The sequence below is a fragment of the Mesoplodon bidens genome, assembly GCF_964165515.1.
Source record: "Mesoplodon bidens genome assembly, chromosome: 2".
Taxonomy (NCBI): Eukaryota; Metazoa; Chordata; class Mammalia; order Artiodactyla; family Ziphiidae; genus Mesoplodon; species Mesoplodon bidens.
The window spans coordinates 114,749,931-114,768,458 of NC_138177.1; the positions used below are offsets into that span (position 1 = coordinate 114,749,931).

The window sequence follows — 18,528 nt, forward strand, 5'->3', positions numbered from 1 at the left end:
TATCAAATACATTATGTCATATCAAATATATAATTTAGAAAAATCCGTTTCTTATATAAATTCATACTCTGAAACAATAAAATTCAAAGTATCAACAAAAGTCTAACCATTACATATAATTAGGACAGCAGAAAATTTCAAGTCACCCACTCTGCATCTTGCAAGAAAACAAATACTGTAACATCTTTCCACCCAGCAGCCATTCTTGCTTGAGAGATTTTTGAGCATGCCTGATTAGATCCAAACAGAAGATAAGCTGGGCATGCTTGCACTGTTTCAGTAAGGAAACATCTGAGGCTTCCACACTTTTACTTTTGAAAACACAGGTATGAAAAGGAAACTAGTTCTGGCCAGAGGTTACAATGCAATCTCAAATCAAGATAACGGGTTTGATCAAATAATGCCTAATTTGAAAACAACCCTACATATCCTACTGACCCTTAACAGAGAGTATAAAAAGATTTAAAAATATAAAAGTGGATTTAAGAGTAGACATTTTAAAAGAAAAAATATTTTAAGGTTATTTTGGACTTCCAACATTACTTTTAAACTGTTAAATCCACTAGGTTAAAATAATAATGGAGCTTAATGTTTCCTTCATTAATTAACACTTAATTAATTTAAAAAAACAAAAATTCTGTCAGTAAAACTTTAATGGCATCATTTAAAATCTATTAGGTGATCACACTATAGTTTTATCAACATTTAGATTACTGGCTCTTAAGACCTTATAAATATGATGCCTTAAATTTAAATTGAGTAGAGCAAACTAAAAATAACTATTTTTTCAAATAATCTTATAAAACATTAACTTACTTTATGGCTTTTCTATACATAAGAAAAAAACCAGAACATTAAAACTCCTTGGAAAACAAATTCATATTATCACTGATAATATTAAGCTCTGGTCCATAAACAGTTTACATAATTCTGACTCTATGACAGAGTATGCTAAGTTTATCAGAAAAAGTAGTGTGCACTTGTTTCTAGTTCTTTAGTAGTGAGAAACTTGTTATCAATAAGTGCAAGACACATTTTTTAAACCCTTTTTACATTCTATCACAAGAGAAACTTCTTAAGCAATGTTTTATTTCCAGGGCATCAGTTACTGACCATATGAGAGAAGCCTGTGTACATTAGCCAAGCATCATGCCTAGCCAGCTGCGGCAGAAACCTATTCAAACCTGTTTATCTTTTTCTGTAAAGCGCTTCCCTGACATCCTGTTAAACTTCGTAATTTTCTTTTGATTACAATGCAGCCAGGCTTTCAGTGCTTTCTCAATTAACATTTGTCAAAAGCATCACAGTCTTTTGCAGAAGTGTCAAGTGAATGCTGCTGAATGAAATCTAAAAGCCGGGGGCAGGGGGATTCGGAACAAAGAGAAAAGGGCAGAGCAAAATGGTTTAGTGCTACAACTGATGTATCCCTTGACACTGTGCTAATTAGTACATATTTAATCACTGACATATGTATTAACAATACTACAATTAGTGATCTGTTTGCTGAACATCAGTAAAGATTCATAAGTGAGTGAAGGTAGGCAAAAATGACTTTTATTAAATGCACAAAATTTCATGCAACATTCTATACCCTATTTGCATGTGTCACTGATAATAAATTTTCATACCTTTTTACCTTTTGTTCATCAAAAGAAGTTTAAAGGGAAGCAACACATTCTTCAAAGGTAAATCAATGAAATATTGGGGTATCATGAAAATAAACATGAACATCAACTTTAAGTGGCAAAATGAAACCCTTTAGGACAACTATAAGATTTTGCAAGGCCAAAGTTTAACAACTTCAAGGAAAGCATTTTTTTCTAATGTTGAAGCTAGAAATGAAGAGGTATTTCTAAAAATTAATATTTCTTTCCTTAGGTGAAGACAGGTCGCAACAGGGCACCCCATGATGATAAAAGCTTACACTTATTCAGCATTTATGTACCATATGCTATGCTAATCACCATTCATGGATCATCAGATCATCTTATTTAATCCTTACCACAACCCCATGAAGTAGGCACTATGATTATCTTCCTTTTACAAAAGAGAAGACTGAGCCATGGAGGAGGTTAAGCAATTTGTTCAGGTTCACTTGTCCATACTCTTAAATGTTATGATCTTACTTTTCTAGGTAAAAGATTTTCAGAGACTCTGGGAAAGTAGGGCACCCTACAAAGCAATTTGCCCTTATTTTGGAGCATTTAACTGACACTGTTCTGCATAAATCTTTAAAAGAAGAAAAAATGTGGGAACATAAGATACTGAAGCAATAAAAAGTTTCATAAGGAACCGTATGTGGCAAAAGGCTCAAAACTCAAGAACATCCTATAAATGGTAACAGAAAACATGGCAACTCACAATAGACTTATATCATAAATCTAAACCCTACTTTACAGAGCCTGTCCCAGAGTTATCAGGTGCCATATCAAACACACAGATTAAATGACTTAACATTCTACCTACCATTTATTATTTGAGTACAGAGACGTAGAAACGGTGCCAATAATGCTAATAAACATATTTAATAGGTACCCATGAAAATTTCAACAAACACATACAGAATGGTTCAATTTACTATGACAGTATTTACTAAGAACTTGCTAATTATCACCAGCTTTTTCCTGTGTGAAAAGATTTGAAGGACAATACGGGTGGTTACTTCCCTCTTCCAAGTCCCCAAACTCACCCATTATTCACTGAATGAATTCCAGTTAGAGTGAGTCTGTAGCCTGGTAAGGCAAAACTGCAGATTTATTAAATTTACCCTTATTCGATGTCTAAAAACACTGATCATCTTTTAATTAGCATCCATTATCAGTGGGAAGATGTTTTAAGAAATATGTATTCTATGCTAAACACTTCCTAAGTAATAGACCTAAATGGCTCTCTTGATAAAAAATTTCCCTCATGTTGTTTAAGTATCATACTTCATTATTACTCTAAGACAGATATTCAGAAACTGTCAAAACTCAAGACACAATATTTTTCAATAATGTTTGGGATAGCAAATCTGAAGACAGATTAAGTAAATATATAAATCAATTCAGATTAAGACATAGAAAAGAGTTAATATATGACTGAAATGGGATTTTTCTAAGCCCATTTTATAGAGAAAGAAAGTAAAAGGGGAAAAACAGACCTAGTTCAAGGAAATGGAGCAAATTAACTATGCCGAGATCACAAAAAGCTAAAAATTTAAAGAAAAAAAGAAAGATGTATTTGAAAACATTATCAAGGCCAAGCAATAATATACTTGTGCTGTTAGGAATGAAAGGCTTGGATTTATAAATGGGGAAAAGTATTGAAGCTAATACAGTGTGAAACAGTCCACAATGAAAAATTATCCGTTTTACAGCACAATGTACACTTCAGCTATATACATGGTAGCAAAGCTAGTACATAAGACTTGCTGACATTGGCTTACTGGTTTGACCTAAATGTATGAGCCACAATAGTTCTGCCATGCCCCATCTACATGCAGTTAGATAACAGCACATATCTTAGATGAGCGAGGCAGGAGTCTCTCTAAAAGCATTTGAAGATAAATTATAAAGAGCACGTGAATAAGAGAATACAATTCAAACATCAGCAAGAAATTTAGGTCAGATAAAACTTTTTACCACTAAGGGTTTAATAAGGGGTCAATAAGAATTTTCACTTTCTGAGAATGTTTAAGAATGGTTAACTATTTTGGATAACACAACACAGCTGTAGGAATGCAGTTACCACATATGGCTAAGTTTCTCATTTTTGAAGCTGGTAACTGCTTTTTCCAAAAAGCATCCAAATTATCAAAGATTCTTTCATCTGAAATGGATCAAGTTATTTACTAGAACATAAGCCACATGTGGAAAATGACATTATTACTCATCTTGTATTTTATGAAGTACTCTGTGACAAGCAGGGAGGCAATGATTCCTTGTTGAGCTGCATCTGTACTCAACTTTAGGTGCTGCCTGATTATGAATTTACATTTTTAAAATTTATTTTCTGGGCTTCCCTGGTGGTGCAGTGGTTGAGAGTCCGCCTGCCGATGCAGGGGACACGGGTTCGTGCCCCGGTCCGGGAAGATCCCACATGCCGCGGAGCGGCTGGGCCCATGAGCTATGGCCGCTGAGCCTGCGCGTCCGGAGCCTGTGCTCCATAACGGGAGAGGCCACAATAGTGAGAGGCTCGCGTACCGCAAAAAAAAAAAAAAAAAAAAATTCTTTTCTTTTTTTTTTCTAATGGAGGGAAAGAGATTTACTGCCACCCAAGATAAATTTAACAGCTATGAGGGTAATACAGGTTACAAAAATGATTAACACATGTACCTCCACAGTGTCAAATTTTTTCGATTACTGACCTTTTGCCTTTTACAAAGCTATAGAATAAAGGAGAAGCATAGTACTAGCATTTAGAAAAACAACTGAGATATAGGAACCATCCCAAATTGCTAGCCTCAAGAGAAAAAAGATAGTATAAGACTATCAACAAAGATTTTTATGTCCTAACAGATTTCATTGTTGAAAGTTTAACAATGGGACATTGCTACAATTTTAACCCAACAAATTCTAGACATACATGAATTAGAGAAAAAGGGGGCTTATACTGAGTCATATGTCATTATTGCCCTTATGTTAAGAAGAAAAATCACATATTTTTGTATTCTATAACTCAAATTAGAAATTCAGTTACAAAAGGCTTCTGCTTTTGAGGTCCTAACCCTATGACAATATTTAGAACTTAGTAACATTATACCCTAAACTATGTGTGGGTATATGTAATTGTGTTTAAGTGTGTGAATGTATACTGCTTTAACAGAAGAAAAAGATATTAATTTATGTTCCACCTTGTTGAAGAGATTGATTTAGTCACTTCAAAGAACATTCTGGCTCCTACAATTTTGAAGTAACTCAATAATATGAAAATTCTAATTAACTCAGAAAATTGAAATAATTCAGATTTTTAAAACACAAATACTATTGCTCAAATAGAAAAGACATAATAAGTGCAAGCTCTATAATAATATATTAAGAGGTCATTCTTCTATCATGAGTATGACATAATCTTGTTTTAATGAAATATTCAAAACTTCATTTACCCTCAAAAATTGTTCACTGCAGAACTGAATTAACTTGCTAAACTAAAATATATTTCCAAAGATTTATAAAGTAATGATCCTCCATAAAGATACCTAAAGAGAACACAAATTAAAAAATGCTAGCGGATTTGTCTTCATAAATCAACACTTGGGATCATTCAGTGCTTAGTCCATGTGTAACAGTTAAAGTCACAGAAATACTGACCTAAAACAGTCACAAATTTATTGGGAAATAAAAATGTGTTATTTCACACAATGATCTAGTAAGATGTTGGATGACTCCTTCTCCTACTCAGAGATCAGAGGCCAAAACTTCAGAATACTTATGCCTGGCATTGTACATCAAGCCTAGCAATTCTCCTGGGACTTCCTAACAAAAATTTCCTTTAACCACTGGCGCCAAGAAGTTAAAATGTCTGCACATAGATTATAATCAATTCAGAAGTCAGGTAGAAAAAACACACAAAGCTAACAGGTTTGTAGTTGGCATTACATGTTTAGCAATGAAAATCTAAACTGACCAAGGATGCTACAACTTTTTGAAACCAACATTTAAACGAAGAAATTCAGGAAAAGAAAATGGTAAAGTGTACACAGTATGTGACAATTTGAAATGCCACAATATTATCATTTGCCCTTGAACTATGAAAAGGGAAAGAAAATAAATAGGAAAAAAAATAAGAAGTCTTAAAAATAAACTGTTCATAAAAGATATAAGCATTAGCAAGCAAACATTCTTACCTTGGGCAGGATCAGGTGGACCAAACTCCAGAGAATATCGTAAAATGAAGTTATTGTTCCACACGTAGAGTTGGTTATCTCTTGGATTGTAATCCACTGCAGCAATATACTGATACTGGTTGGGGAAGGGAACATCTACATATTCTCCTCGGTTTAATCGGGTATTGTAAATATAATCAATTGCATTCTTGCCTGTTTCACTCTCATTGTCTTGATAAACTGACCTGACCACATAAAGGACTCCACAGATCATAAAAGCATTTGATGCAGCTCGCTTGTCATACACAGTTTCCCACGTTGCTTCAAAGCGAAGAGTGTATGGATTCAGTTGGCTAATAACTATCATTCCATTGTTCTGTTCAGTGGCATAAATGACCCATAAGCCATTTTCATCAACTGCTAGGTCAATATCAGTTTTTCCTCCCCACCTATATGGTGAGGTATCATGATAGTTAGCATAGTTAATTATGGCCTCTCCACTCTTAATTCTAGTCCTCAAGTCAAATTTCACAATATTCCTTGTTCTTTCTTTGTTAAAGAAGACAGCACCATCATATACCACAAATCCAGTACCATCTACTCGATTTGGAAGTTTGTATGTTGTTGTTTGGCGACTGTTTTGGAAATCTTCTAAAGAAGCATATTCTATTAAAGTATCAGTACGATATGGAGTCCAGGGCATGAAATAAATTTTATCTGCAGCCTGAAGAGGGTCCTTGCACCAAGCACCTGCCTTTTGTTCAGCTTCATATATACATGGTGAATCCACAATGGCTTTCAAGGTCCCAGGGCACACAAAAACTAACAGTCACAGAGAAAAAACAAGAATTAAGCAAAGTTAAAAGACTATACAGGCAAACGCAAGTTTTAATGATCATAGATCAAAAGAGAAAAATTCACTCTATTAGCATTCAATTTTACCAGAAATTATATTTAATACAAGTACTACCTTTCTTTCCTCAAGTTACCATAATTGATGTACCAGCATACAAAGCGGCTGGGGTTTATTTTCACAAATACAAACGTAAGTTTAAGATCATTCATGATTGAGCTAACAATTTATATTTTTGCTATGTGTTTTTATCTTATAATTCGGTAATTTATGCTTTAAAACTCTGAGCTTTGTACATAAGGGTGAACAAAGTACTTTTAGACCAAACTTTGTACCCTACCTTCCTTAGCCCACTTATAAGCTCCCAAAAGCAGAACACCAAAATTAAGCAAATAGGGCCTCCCTGGTGGCGCAGTGGTTGAGAGTCCGCCTGCCGATGCAGGGGATACGGGTTCGTGCCCCGGTCTGGGAGGATCCCATATGCCGCGGAGCGGCTGGGCCCGTGAGCCATGGCCGCTGAGCCTGCGCGTCCGGAGCCTGTGCCCCGCAACGGGAGAGGCCACAACAGTGAGAGGCCCGCGTACCGCAAAAAAAAAAAAAAAAAAAAAAAAAAAAAAAAAAAAAAAAAATTAAGCAAATAAAACAAACCCAATGTGAAGGCTTATTTAGAACGTCTATGGAACTTAGACTGAAAACAGAAGTGTTTCAATTGAAGGAACATAAATATTCGGAAAATGCAATTAGAAGCAGAGAAAAGTAAATACGAGGAAAGGAGTGATGAAACGACCAGGAGACCCTGTAACCATGGCATGCTATGGAGAGGGTTCTGGAAGCCAGGCAAGATGACACTTTAATAATAAAATATCCAAGGGTATCAGAGAAAGAGATAAAGAGTGAAAAGAAACAGAGAAAGGACAGCTCCCCCTCGCCGACTTCAGAAATTTTACCCCATCACCAGATTTAGCGGTCATATAATTTCACTGTAAACAGTCGACTTCTTTATGAGGTGCATTTATGAGATCCTGCTGATTATATATTAATGTCAGGAGTGTTGTAGGGGAAGGGAAGGGAGAAGGTAACATCCATAAGGCACATAACAGGGAGCTGGGGTTCAAACTGTATACGTTATTTACCTTTTTGCTCCACTTCTATTTTAAGCATTGGAAGAAAAAAAAAGTGCAAGGAAAAAAGAAAAAAGATTAAAATAAATTGACAGTCTAAGACTGAATTCGTAATAGATGCTAAATATAAGAAGAATAAGAGCTGCACTACTTTGGATAAAGAGAAACACAACAGGAAAACCTAGCAGGAGAAAAGATACTAAAGTTACATAAAAGAACATGGATCAATCATTTTAGAAGATTAAGGAGGCAATACAAATACGTTGGCATGTTGCTTCACTTAGTGTACCTGAATAAATAATGAAACTCTTCACTAATGCATGGTGTACATACTCTTGCCTTTCCCAAGTCACTCAGCATTCTTATCAAGTTTTACTTTAAATAGGTAGGCTATAGACACAAATGCATGCATAGGTGTATCATCCCTATTTATCTTATCATGCGAACTCATTATTAAGCTGACTAAAATTAGGTAAGCATAACAACAGGGAAATATATTTATAAACATGGCAACTCAATTTTGAAGCTCAGGTCAAAGCTAATGAATACTGATATTGTTACATTTTTCAAAGATACTTATGTAAGAAGAAATATATAATTATGCATCTCAGCACGTTTCAATTTTTTTCTATTAAATTTTCTGTTTCTAGAAAAATCTATCTTAACTATAAAAAATCTGCCTCCTTTTCAGGAATATACAAGCCTCCCCCTTTACCCCAATAGTTATTTTGAAGGGTAGGCTAAGGTAGTACCTTTCTTCCCCACTAATAATTAGTAAATTTACTTATTTACATTTATATATAGTTTATATTATAAAATTCTTATTAAATTCTCTATATCTCAAACTTGTAATACAAAGTCTATTAAAAAAAAGTAAGCAAAATACATACAAGGAAAAAGCAAGCACAGTAGGCAAGGAGAAAAAAGGAAGAAAGAATTATGGTTAGCTTATTATGACATTGTCTACCATCATCAATTTACACAAAAGCAAGCTAGCATGCAACAACAATCATACCAAGCATTCAAAGCAGATACCTTGATTCCACAGACCCCATAAAAGGTAAATGCTTTCATAAAACAAACCTGATTAGTAGAGTTATAGGAGAAAAAATTCCTCCCTCCAAGAAGTTTAAAGAAGTGGATTATGCAGTTAGGAAGTATGCTATATAAGATTCTTGCTGGTAAATAGTATTCTAATAATAACAAACCATAAAATACTATTTTAGATTTTGTATGTAGGTTTTGAAGTATGTTGCCTGAATTTCATAAAGAGACCAGATTAATGTCTGTGATTCTTCCTCTTCCCTTATTAAAACGCATTAGGGTGTGCTAATACTGTATCTCCAAACTGACTACTCAAAGATACTGTAGTTGCACATTTCATTAGGATGGCTTAGCTTGATTAATTTTTTAAAATTATGATAATTCATCAAGATTAAATGCTGACCTCCTGAAATACCTTAGGGAGAAACATATCACACAAATATTTTTGCCATAGGAAACCTTCCACATTAAGACACCACCTCCTCCATCCAACTTGGTCTATTTAACCATTTTCAGGAAACATACTTGCTCTATTAATGCGTAAACCTGACTACATCCAGTAAAAAAGGAAATTCAGTGTTACTGACGTGGAACAATTCTTTTTTATAAACCACTGCTCCTAAAATTACTGCTCAGTGAAGAGCAATATTATACCTGCTTAGAATCAATAAAGGAAGGGCATGGTGGGAAAATGAGGATAAAATAAATCATTAGTGTTGAGTCTGCTCAGACTATCTTTATATACAGCTAGATTCTTTATTTTTAGAAAAGGATGATTATACTGAAATACATCAATTAAATGCAAAGATGGGAATAATACATTTTAAAATATGTTACGCATTTAAAACAGAACTTAAAACAAGTTCAATAAAGGATGTAGAAAATATATTTTGTTTTCCATTAATTGAAAATGGCTGGGTTTTATTATTTAATACATTAAAATGATAGGGCAGTTACTGAGCAAAATATTAAATAGGGAGGACTTCATTCAAGATTTAACTTTTATATTTATATTAAAGAAAATAAAATGGATATATATTGTATATAATTTATAATTCTAATGAAAACTGAGAAGTAACATACAAATGTAAAAGTAAAAAAAAAATTAAATAAAACTTTTGATTGAAGTGCATAAAATATGGATATTCAAAACAAAAGACCTTACATCATGATTTTTATGACAACCCGAAGGATATATATTTGTCAAATCAGCCAAAATTCTCTCAACCGAGAAAAATATAAAAATACAATAAAATTAATGAAATTAGCATTCTTCATCACAAATATATATTGCAACTTGTCTTAAGAGACTGTATGAATTAATTCATAACAATACATTTACTATGCTATAGAACAAACATAAATACGTGACCCACTAACATCAGTGGAGGACACGGTTATTCAAGACAAGAAATCTACCCAAACAAAATAAAGCCTACATACTCTGTATCTGCAGTGACACACTATTTCATTTTGAATAATCTTATGCTTATTCATTAATAATGATCCAATGAATAGTAAAAGTTTTTTTTCTCATAAAATAAAACTTAGCTGAATTTATGGTATAACTTTAATAACTTAATGATAAATTGAGATAAGAGGGTACAAAAATTAAAACCAAATCGCACCTGTAGGATACGGAAACTCTGATCTGATTACTCTCCTTTATCCTACAAGATCCTTATGGCTTCTTTTAAACACACATTCATTCACTTACTAATCAAATATATGTGCCTGTCTATAAACATACAAAGTTAAAAAACAACAGCATTTATAATGGACTCTGTTGAGTAAACTTATAAAATTTTCAGAGACCATGGAAAATTTCTAAATTTTTTTTTAATTAAGTGGAAACAGTTTGGGATGGATATGCTCCTGAAGAATTTGCTCTGGATAGAAACTGGCATAAAGCCAGGTGGTAACAGACACATAATAAATGTTATCTGACAGTGACAGTTTTTATCAATTAAGTGTAAAAGGAGTATGCAAACACTACAAAGTACCAAAATACTATTAAAACAAGGGAAAAGTGAAAGCTAGACGCTTAAAATAAAAACAAGAGATGGTTATAAAGGACAGAAGCATAAAGAAACAAAAGGAGAGGATAATGGGGAAAAGAGATTAAGAAGATACACAGTCCTAAATAAGATCAGAACAATCTAAAAAGATCCTTTGCATTAATTTTAATATTAGTGAACATCATGTAATTTATAGTGTGTCACTACTGAACAGTATATAGGAATTGTAATTACTTCTACTCTTTAGCAAGGAGTAGTTTAAAAAAGCCATAGACTTATTTCTGTCTCGTGCAAACATCTAGAAAGATAACAGCAAATTAATTACTGGGTTTTTTTTTTTAAGGACAAAAACTAAAAAGAACAAATACTTCTCTGAGTATTGCTATTTGCAAGTTTATTACACAGTGTACATTACTTCTGGAGAACTGAAAAAGTAAATTTTGAAAGTTAGATGTTCCAGAAGATATCCACATTTTCCTTTCTTAAACAGCGCAAGAAATAACTTAAAAGTCTGAAAATAATATTTTCTTAACACTGTTCTTGATCTATGGACTAGGTTACAGGAACTGGCTCCAGAAAGACATAATTCTTGGCAGCTCTGACTGATTCCACTGTTTGGGAATGGATGCTGTATTCCTTTTCTAATTTGAGGACAGAAACCATACTAAATTCAACTGCAAGTGACTTTATGGAACAAAACTGGTTAGCTCAAAAGAATACAATGTTCCTCCAGTGGCAAAGGAGAATGATTATGTAAGCCACCAACACTACACACAGGAGAAACGATATAAAGATCAGTGCACTCAGTAGGCTTCCAATCCTTCAAATGGTATAGAAAATACTGAAAACATAAAAAGCCTCCATTTCACAGTAACACAACACAGAGCAGGGATGAAAAGATAATCTGTGTTTGGCCTTTAACTGATACCCCACAAAAAGCCAATTTATCAAAACTGCAGGCAGAGAAGACAGAGACGACAGTGCCTTCACAGGATGTGTAAGTATGTATTACAACCATACTGGGCATAGTATATCTACCTAAAATCAGCTCTTTGGTTTCAGAAATATTGATAGTTTGAATATATGAATCTATCAGAGCTAGTGATCTGGTTTTTGAGCTTCTGGAAAAAGCAATTTCATTATTAGTTTGAGTCCATCTTTTTTTAAGGAGGGAAGTCCTCTAAAGCAAATCATAAAATTGCTGCTAAAGAATTTTAAATTCAAATGCCTGTGAATAAAGGTGGCATGACATGTTTATCCAATTTAAGAAGTAAAGAAGTCAAGAACGAAACCAAATTACCTGATGAAAATTAAGTAATATACTTAATCTTTTTAATTGTCTAAAATGTTTTTTTCCTGTTGAAAATACAGAATCCAATTCATAAGTATGAATTCTGAGATTAGGAGGAAAACTACACAGAATTACAGAATTAGCTGAAGCCTACTTACGAAGTTTCCAACTGAATTTTAAATATTCCTCTAAAGGATAATAACTAAAAATGGATGTTGCAAATTAAAAATATGTGCAAGGCTTTGTTACGTTTGTTTTATTTAGCATTAAGATTTAGTCACTGAATCTGGTAAAGGAATACTCTCTTAAGGACAAGGGACAAAAAGGAAAGCACTTGCCTCAGTTACTGCAATGGTAGCTTTCACCAGGCATTAAAGTTACCACAACAGCAGGTAGCCATTCAAGTAGCTCACGATTAAAACCGAAGTCAATTCCTTCTTTAGAAAACTGTGAGCCAAACCAATTTGTCAGCAACTGGTATTGGGCAAAAGTACAGATTTCTATCTGCCCTATTGAATAGCTAATTCAAGTTTGTTTTCTGGAAAAACACTAGCCTTAAAAGCCAAACACTTAAGAACACAGACAGACACTTGGCCAGCATCACACTATGGCTTCCTTCCACATTTCATGAAACTAATTGGAGGCCCGAGTCTGTTAGTGCTCTGCATGCATAATAGTTTTGTAGGCCATAAACATATGCTTCTTTCACATGTGTCTTCTTTCAGCATCAACGAAGAATGCTGTACAAAGTGAAAAATACAAGCTTCATACTTACTGTAAGGGACACATTCATATTGGACCTCAAGATATTTGTATGTTCCAGGACATGGATCAGGAAATACATCTGACCCAGTAACTACTATACACTGTGTTCGATTGTTGCACCTGGAAAACAAAACAAATCAAACTTGTGTAACAATAATGTATTTGTTTATTTTTACTAAAGAAATATAATAGAGAACTGATCCATATTTTCTTCAAGCAACTAGCACCATAAATTAAAAAAATTCAACTGATATTAGGTTGCTGTAAAGAGGTACAAAAGTTCTATTTTCTTTATGTTGTAATATTTCTGTATCATGTGTCACACTGAATTTTAACTGGAAATAAAAAGAAAATCACTAACAGTTCTCTCTTCTTTTAGTATAGATTTTAATTGGAATTTTTGACATGTTCAACATGTACTAAAAAAAAGAAACTTACCTGAATACTCACCATATTTAAGAATTAAAATTTACTTTAAAATGGTACTGAACAAGAATGGAACTGAACAAAACAGAGTCATAAACTGAATAGCTTGAAACTAAATTTTGACAACATACTGAAACAAAGGAAGAGCCAGGTTTTAAGCTTATCCTCTAAATCCCGTTTTGCGTTAAGCGTTCTATTACAGGTACTTATACACTCTTGAATACCAGATACCAAGCTAATTGATCACACCTTCCGTGCTATGGCCTGCATAAATGACAGGATGAATTTAAAGCATTTAGCATAGTGTGTGGTACATAATACTGAGTGTCTAAGCATTGTATTACACTTACTATTTTCATAGAGCAATATGCTTATACTATCAACATGATATGACTATGAATTAGGTTTTTCTAAATTAGTACTCCCTGAAATACAACACTAAAAAGAATGTCACTAACATGATGCCTAGAATGTCCTATTTATTCCTATTGGAAGTATTTTCTTATTTTTGTGTTGTCGTTAATTCATTGTCATTGAGATTATTAGAATTAAGCTAGAATTCCAGGCAAGATGATATTTATTTGAGTTCTATGAATTTGTCCAAATGATCCTGTTATAAGCTATATAAAGGCAAGAACCATTTCCTTTATATTTAACTTGATTACAACCCAATGGAATGTAATATTTTCAGGGTTATTATTGTATTTTCTGCTAGTATATAAATTAGGAAGACAAAGCAAGCAGAGTAAGAGCATTTTAACGAAATTTACTTGATAATTTGAATACCAGACATTCTATAGTACATTAGATAACTAGACTATAGCATGGCAAATAAAGAATGAAAAAGTAGCCCAGTTTTTAGCACAACTAATTCACAGAGGGTGGAAGGAGAACTGTGTTAGAGAGGGGTAGGTATGTAAGTCATGCACCTTAGAGCCACTTCAACTCAAACCAGGTTGATTCTTCCCTGTTGAGCAGCAAGACCTGAAAACATCTACAGGACCAAACAGGTAAATTTTATAGGTCAAGGTATAATAAATGAACTTCAAATGGACATTTTAAATATTAAATAAATTATAACTAAAATTGTACAAATATTAAGCTAATAACTTTTATCATAATCCGTAATACCTTATGCCATATTTTTTAAACATACCATATAAAATAATTTTCAAAAGCACAGATAATGTAAACAATGCAGTGTCACATTCTTATGCAACATCACGTTTTACTCCCCTTATTCCGTATTTCTCTTAAATGGGTTCAATCATTTATAAAAATTTGCCAATGGTTCTCCATTTAGTGTAAATGAATTATTTTAACATGAATAGTGGAACAAATTTTATATCCTAAAATTTTAAACAGCAAATGGATTTAAGATTTCTCAGCAGACCAACATCTATTGTTTGAACTAATGTTTTATTTTCTTCTTATATTTTACAGTAACAAGAGTTCATTGCTTCTTTTTAAAGTTTCTTGATCTCAGGAATTCTCAACTACTAACCTGGTCCCCATCAAAAATTAAAAACTTTAATTTCCTTGCTTGTACTTATTCATACCTACAAAGATCGTCCCTTTATCTCACCCTCACACTTCTCAGAAACAAAGAAATCTAAACTCCTATGAGATAGATATCCCTTTCATACACTCCTTCTATATATATTTTATAGCCACTAACGAAGCTCTGCCATGTTGTAAATGGTTTTAATATTTATTCAAAATGTATTCATGGTAGAAATCCCATAAAACAACAATTCCACTCGTGAGTAAACTTTTCATATACTTCATCACCCTTCCCTTCCCATTGGAGCCTCCCTCCCCACCAAACCAGGAACAGGTGAGAGAGAAAGGGGACTGTACTCAAGGTTGAAACAGATCAAGAGCACGAAGGACTTTGGACCAAGGTGAAGAAGGAAGTTGCTCAAAGGATTTGGAAATTTATATCGTTTTTTCAAAACTAAAGAACATACTGATGATTTTCCAGGTTTATTCCCACTGTAAGATCAGATAAATATGACTTTAAAATGGGATTTGAAATGTCTTTTAGTCAATGTCACAGTATGTTGGCAGGAAGTATACAAGGGATAAGTAGTCCTGTTTTCATTATATTTTGTTTAAAAGAAGACAAACACCATAAAATGAAAAATAACTGCTCATATTTACTTTTTCTGAACAACTCTGCTTTAGTCACCTGACCACAATTACAAGTTCAAATTAATGTCAAAAGCAATTATAATAATTTATATCAACCATGTAATTTTTAAAATTTCTTTTAATAATCACACTGTACAATGCATTCACTCTAAGACAGCAGAAAGTATTAATTTTAGGTCTGTGTGCTTAAGTAAAATTGAAGGTAAAGAAACTTAATGGAGTTCCTGCAAATACAATTATATAGATTTCTAGAATTCATGGCCTCTCAAGATGTCAAAAAGGTTCATTTTATATATCAGAAGTGCAAAAAATTAATCTTGAGGAAAAAAAGGAATTTGGGTGCTAAAATAGTAAAGGGTCAGCAAGAAGAGGAACACAAAGGTATAAGAATATCAGATTTGCATACTAGTATCTTGATTCATGGATAAGAAAACCTAAAATTTTAGAGGACCAAATGATGGAAATTATTAAAAATACAGACCATGTAAATTCCTTTATGCAAGTAGCCTTAAGTTTCCAAATACAGAAAGTGTGAGGAAACTAGGGAAAAGGAAATACCCAATGTGAGCTGTTAGTACTAAGAAAAATCTGAAAATTCCTTAACCAATACACTGTTGGTTAAGGCTATAAAACTGTAAACTGCTCTCATTCAAGATGATAGGGAAAGAGAAAGCAATTAGCCACAGAAGCAAAGTAAATTCCCACCAACTGCTCAGCTTCAAGTTTTCACTCTAATGAAAATAAAAAGTCACAACTAAGCCGAGACAGGAAAGGCATTCAGTTGTTTGCATTCTCAGCCCTAAGCGCAGCTCCCCTCATGAGTTTCTCTCTCTTACTCCAGAAAAAAAGATTTATCAGTTAAGGTATGGTTACATTAACAATTAAAGTATCAGTATATTTTAGTAATACCATGTGGATCCATGATGTTAAAAATTTATACTTTTCCTAAATGTGAAAAATAAAAATTCAGTATAAATGAGAATAAGGCAGAAAAGGATAAATAGGGTTTTTTAAGTAGGTGGACCTTTAATTATGACTTGAAGGAAATGCAATTACTGTTCATTATAAAGAAACACTTCAACTTTTAAATAATTGATGTTATTTTATTTGGTGTTTGTAAGGCACAGATGAGTGAGGATAGTTAAAGCACGGGTTCTCAAAATGTGGTCCTCAGGCCAGCAGCCCCAGCATCAACTGGGAACTTGTTAGAAATTCATTCTCAGGTCGCACCCAAGGCCAACAGCCTCAGAAACTCTGGAGGCTAGTACCCAGCAATCTGTGTTTTAACTAGCTCTGCTGATGATTCTGATTTATGAGGACCACTGGGTTAGAGACAGGTTTAGGTACTTTAGTAAAGAATAAATTATATGTGCGAACACATGCTTTTACTCTATAAAGCTTAATAAAATACAAGTGAAATAGAAAAGCATTTAGTGATGACTATGATTTATGCAGCAAGTACATAACACAGTTTACATTGTTAACATATCTTCTCTTGCTAATTTTAATCATAAGAATCAAGGGTTTTAGTTGCTCTAATGTTGAGCCAGCAGGCTAGTTATTTATAAATTCCTAACCTAAATAAGTACAATTTCTAAGTACATGTATACATCACATGTAAGCCCATTTTCAACAACAGAAGGAAAGTATAATCTTTTCCTAGCTAATGAAAATATCTAACACTAAACAAATCTTGAAATAAAATTTTGGCAATCTGTAAAAATATACTGTGTTCCCTAGAAGGAAGGTATCATTAAAAATAACAAACCAAAACAAGATCCACTATAATTACTGCAAATTTTTCTACAGTCAACCTTTGACTTATTTATTCAAATACATTTTAATAAAGTGGCTCAACTATAGGAAAACATTATACTATACAATTGTTTTTAGAAAGAACTCAAGGGACATAAAGGCAACCCTTGCAAAAATTTACTTCTAAGCAATTTCTCGGATATAATGTATGATGTAATACCACCTACTAAGTTAATGTAAAACTACATATGCACTCAATCTCAGATCTAAGCGTATGATCATTTTTAATATTCTAACCACATTTCCAAAAATTTCCAAGTTGGCATGTGTAGATAAAAGGCTAAACATTATTTTACATCGTTGGTTTAAAAGCACTATTAAAAAAATCACCTATATGTTATTTCTATACATTATTTTAGGTTGCAACTTTCTCTCATATTAAATATTACTTCCTCTAATTTTCTAATCTAAATATTGCCAAGAAAAATGTGTAATTGATAAAAATGCATTTTACAAATGTATATTATCATTAATTTACATACTAGTATATGGAAATTATGTATAAATTATCATGCACAGATTAAACAGCAGAATTTGAAGAAACATTATTTTCTTATTTAGGGGACAGTAGTGCTTCATCACTAATGAAATATTAATAATGCAAACAAACTATTAATATGCCGCTTTTCCTTCATCTTTTAAAACTGTAAATGAAAGAAGGAACAATGCATATGTTATTATAAGCTGAGAATAAGCTGTATGAAATCACCAGCACAGCATATCGTTTGACTCTGTTCAGAAGCAAAATTATTTGCTAACTGGGGAGATGAGTGTTTAAAAGCAGAGGCTTTAGAATAAAAAAGAATTGGGGTTTTAGTTCCAGCCCTGCTGCTTACTTCACTGTGAGTCCATAAGCAACATATTAAACCTTTCAACCTTAGCTTTCTCATCTGTAAACCATAATACCCTCTTTAGAAGTTTGTCGTTAAGGTTAAATAAGATAATGCAGGCAAACTCTCTGCACAATCCCTTAACAAATATGAATTACCAACAACAACAAAAACATCAGTAATAAGAGTATTACTCCTTTATATGAGATGGACATAGATTTTCAAATCTTAAAAGGGGCAGAACATCTTTTGTTCTTCCGGAGTATTCCCTGTATTCCCCATATGATTTCCTATGTACAGCTTTAAAAACAGGCTGAAGTATTCATGCAAATTTGTTTCCTTTCCAACTCTAATTTTGAATTGTACAATGCCCAACAAATTGCTTTTACTCTTCTTTTGATTACC

The 18,528-nt window shown here is 33.1% G+C and overlaps 1 protein-coding gene across 10 annotated transcripts in view; it reads right to left on the minus strand.

Annotated features, from left to right (window-relative positions):
• The window catches only part of ADGRL2 (adhesion G protein-coupled receptor L2), a 180,047-nt gene that overhangs the window by 40,934 nt on the left and 120,585 nt on the right, over window positions 1–18,528 (minus strand). For all 10 annotated transcript variants that reach the window (XM_081225984.1, XM_081225981.1, XM_081225979.1 and 7 more), the window contains exons 4-5: window positions 12,909–13,018; window positions 5,828–6,628 (exon numbers count right to left, since the gene is read on the minus strand). In XM_081225984.1, the coding sequence (XP_081082110.1) occupies window positions 5,828–6,628; window positions 12,909–13,018 (911 nt within the window). The remainder of the gene's footprint in view (window positions 1–5,827; window positions 6,629–12,908; window positions 13,019–18,528) is intronic.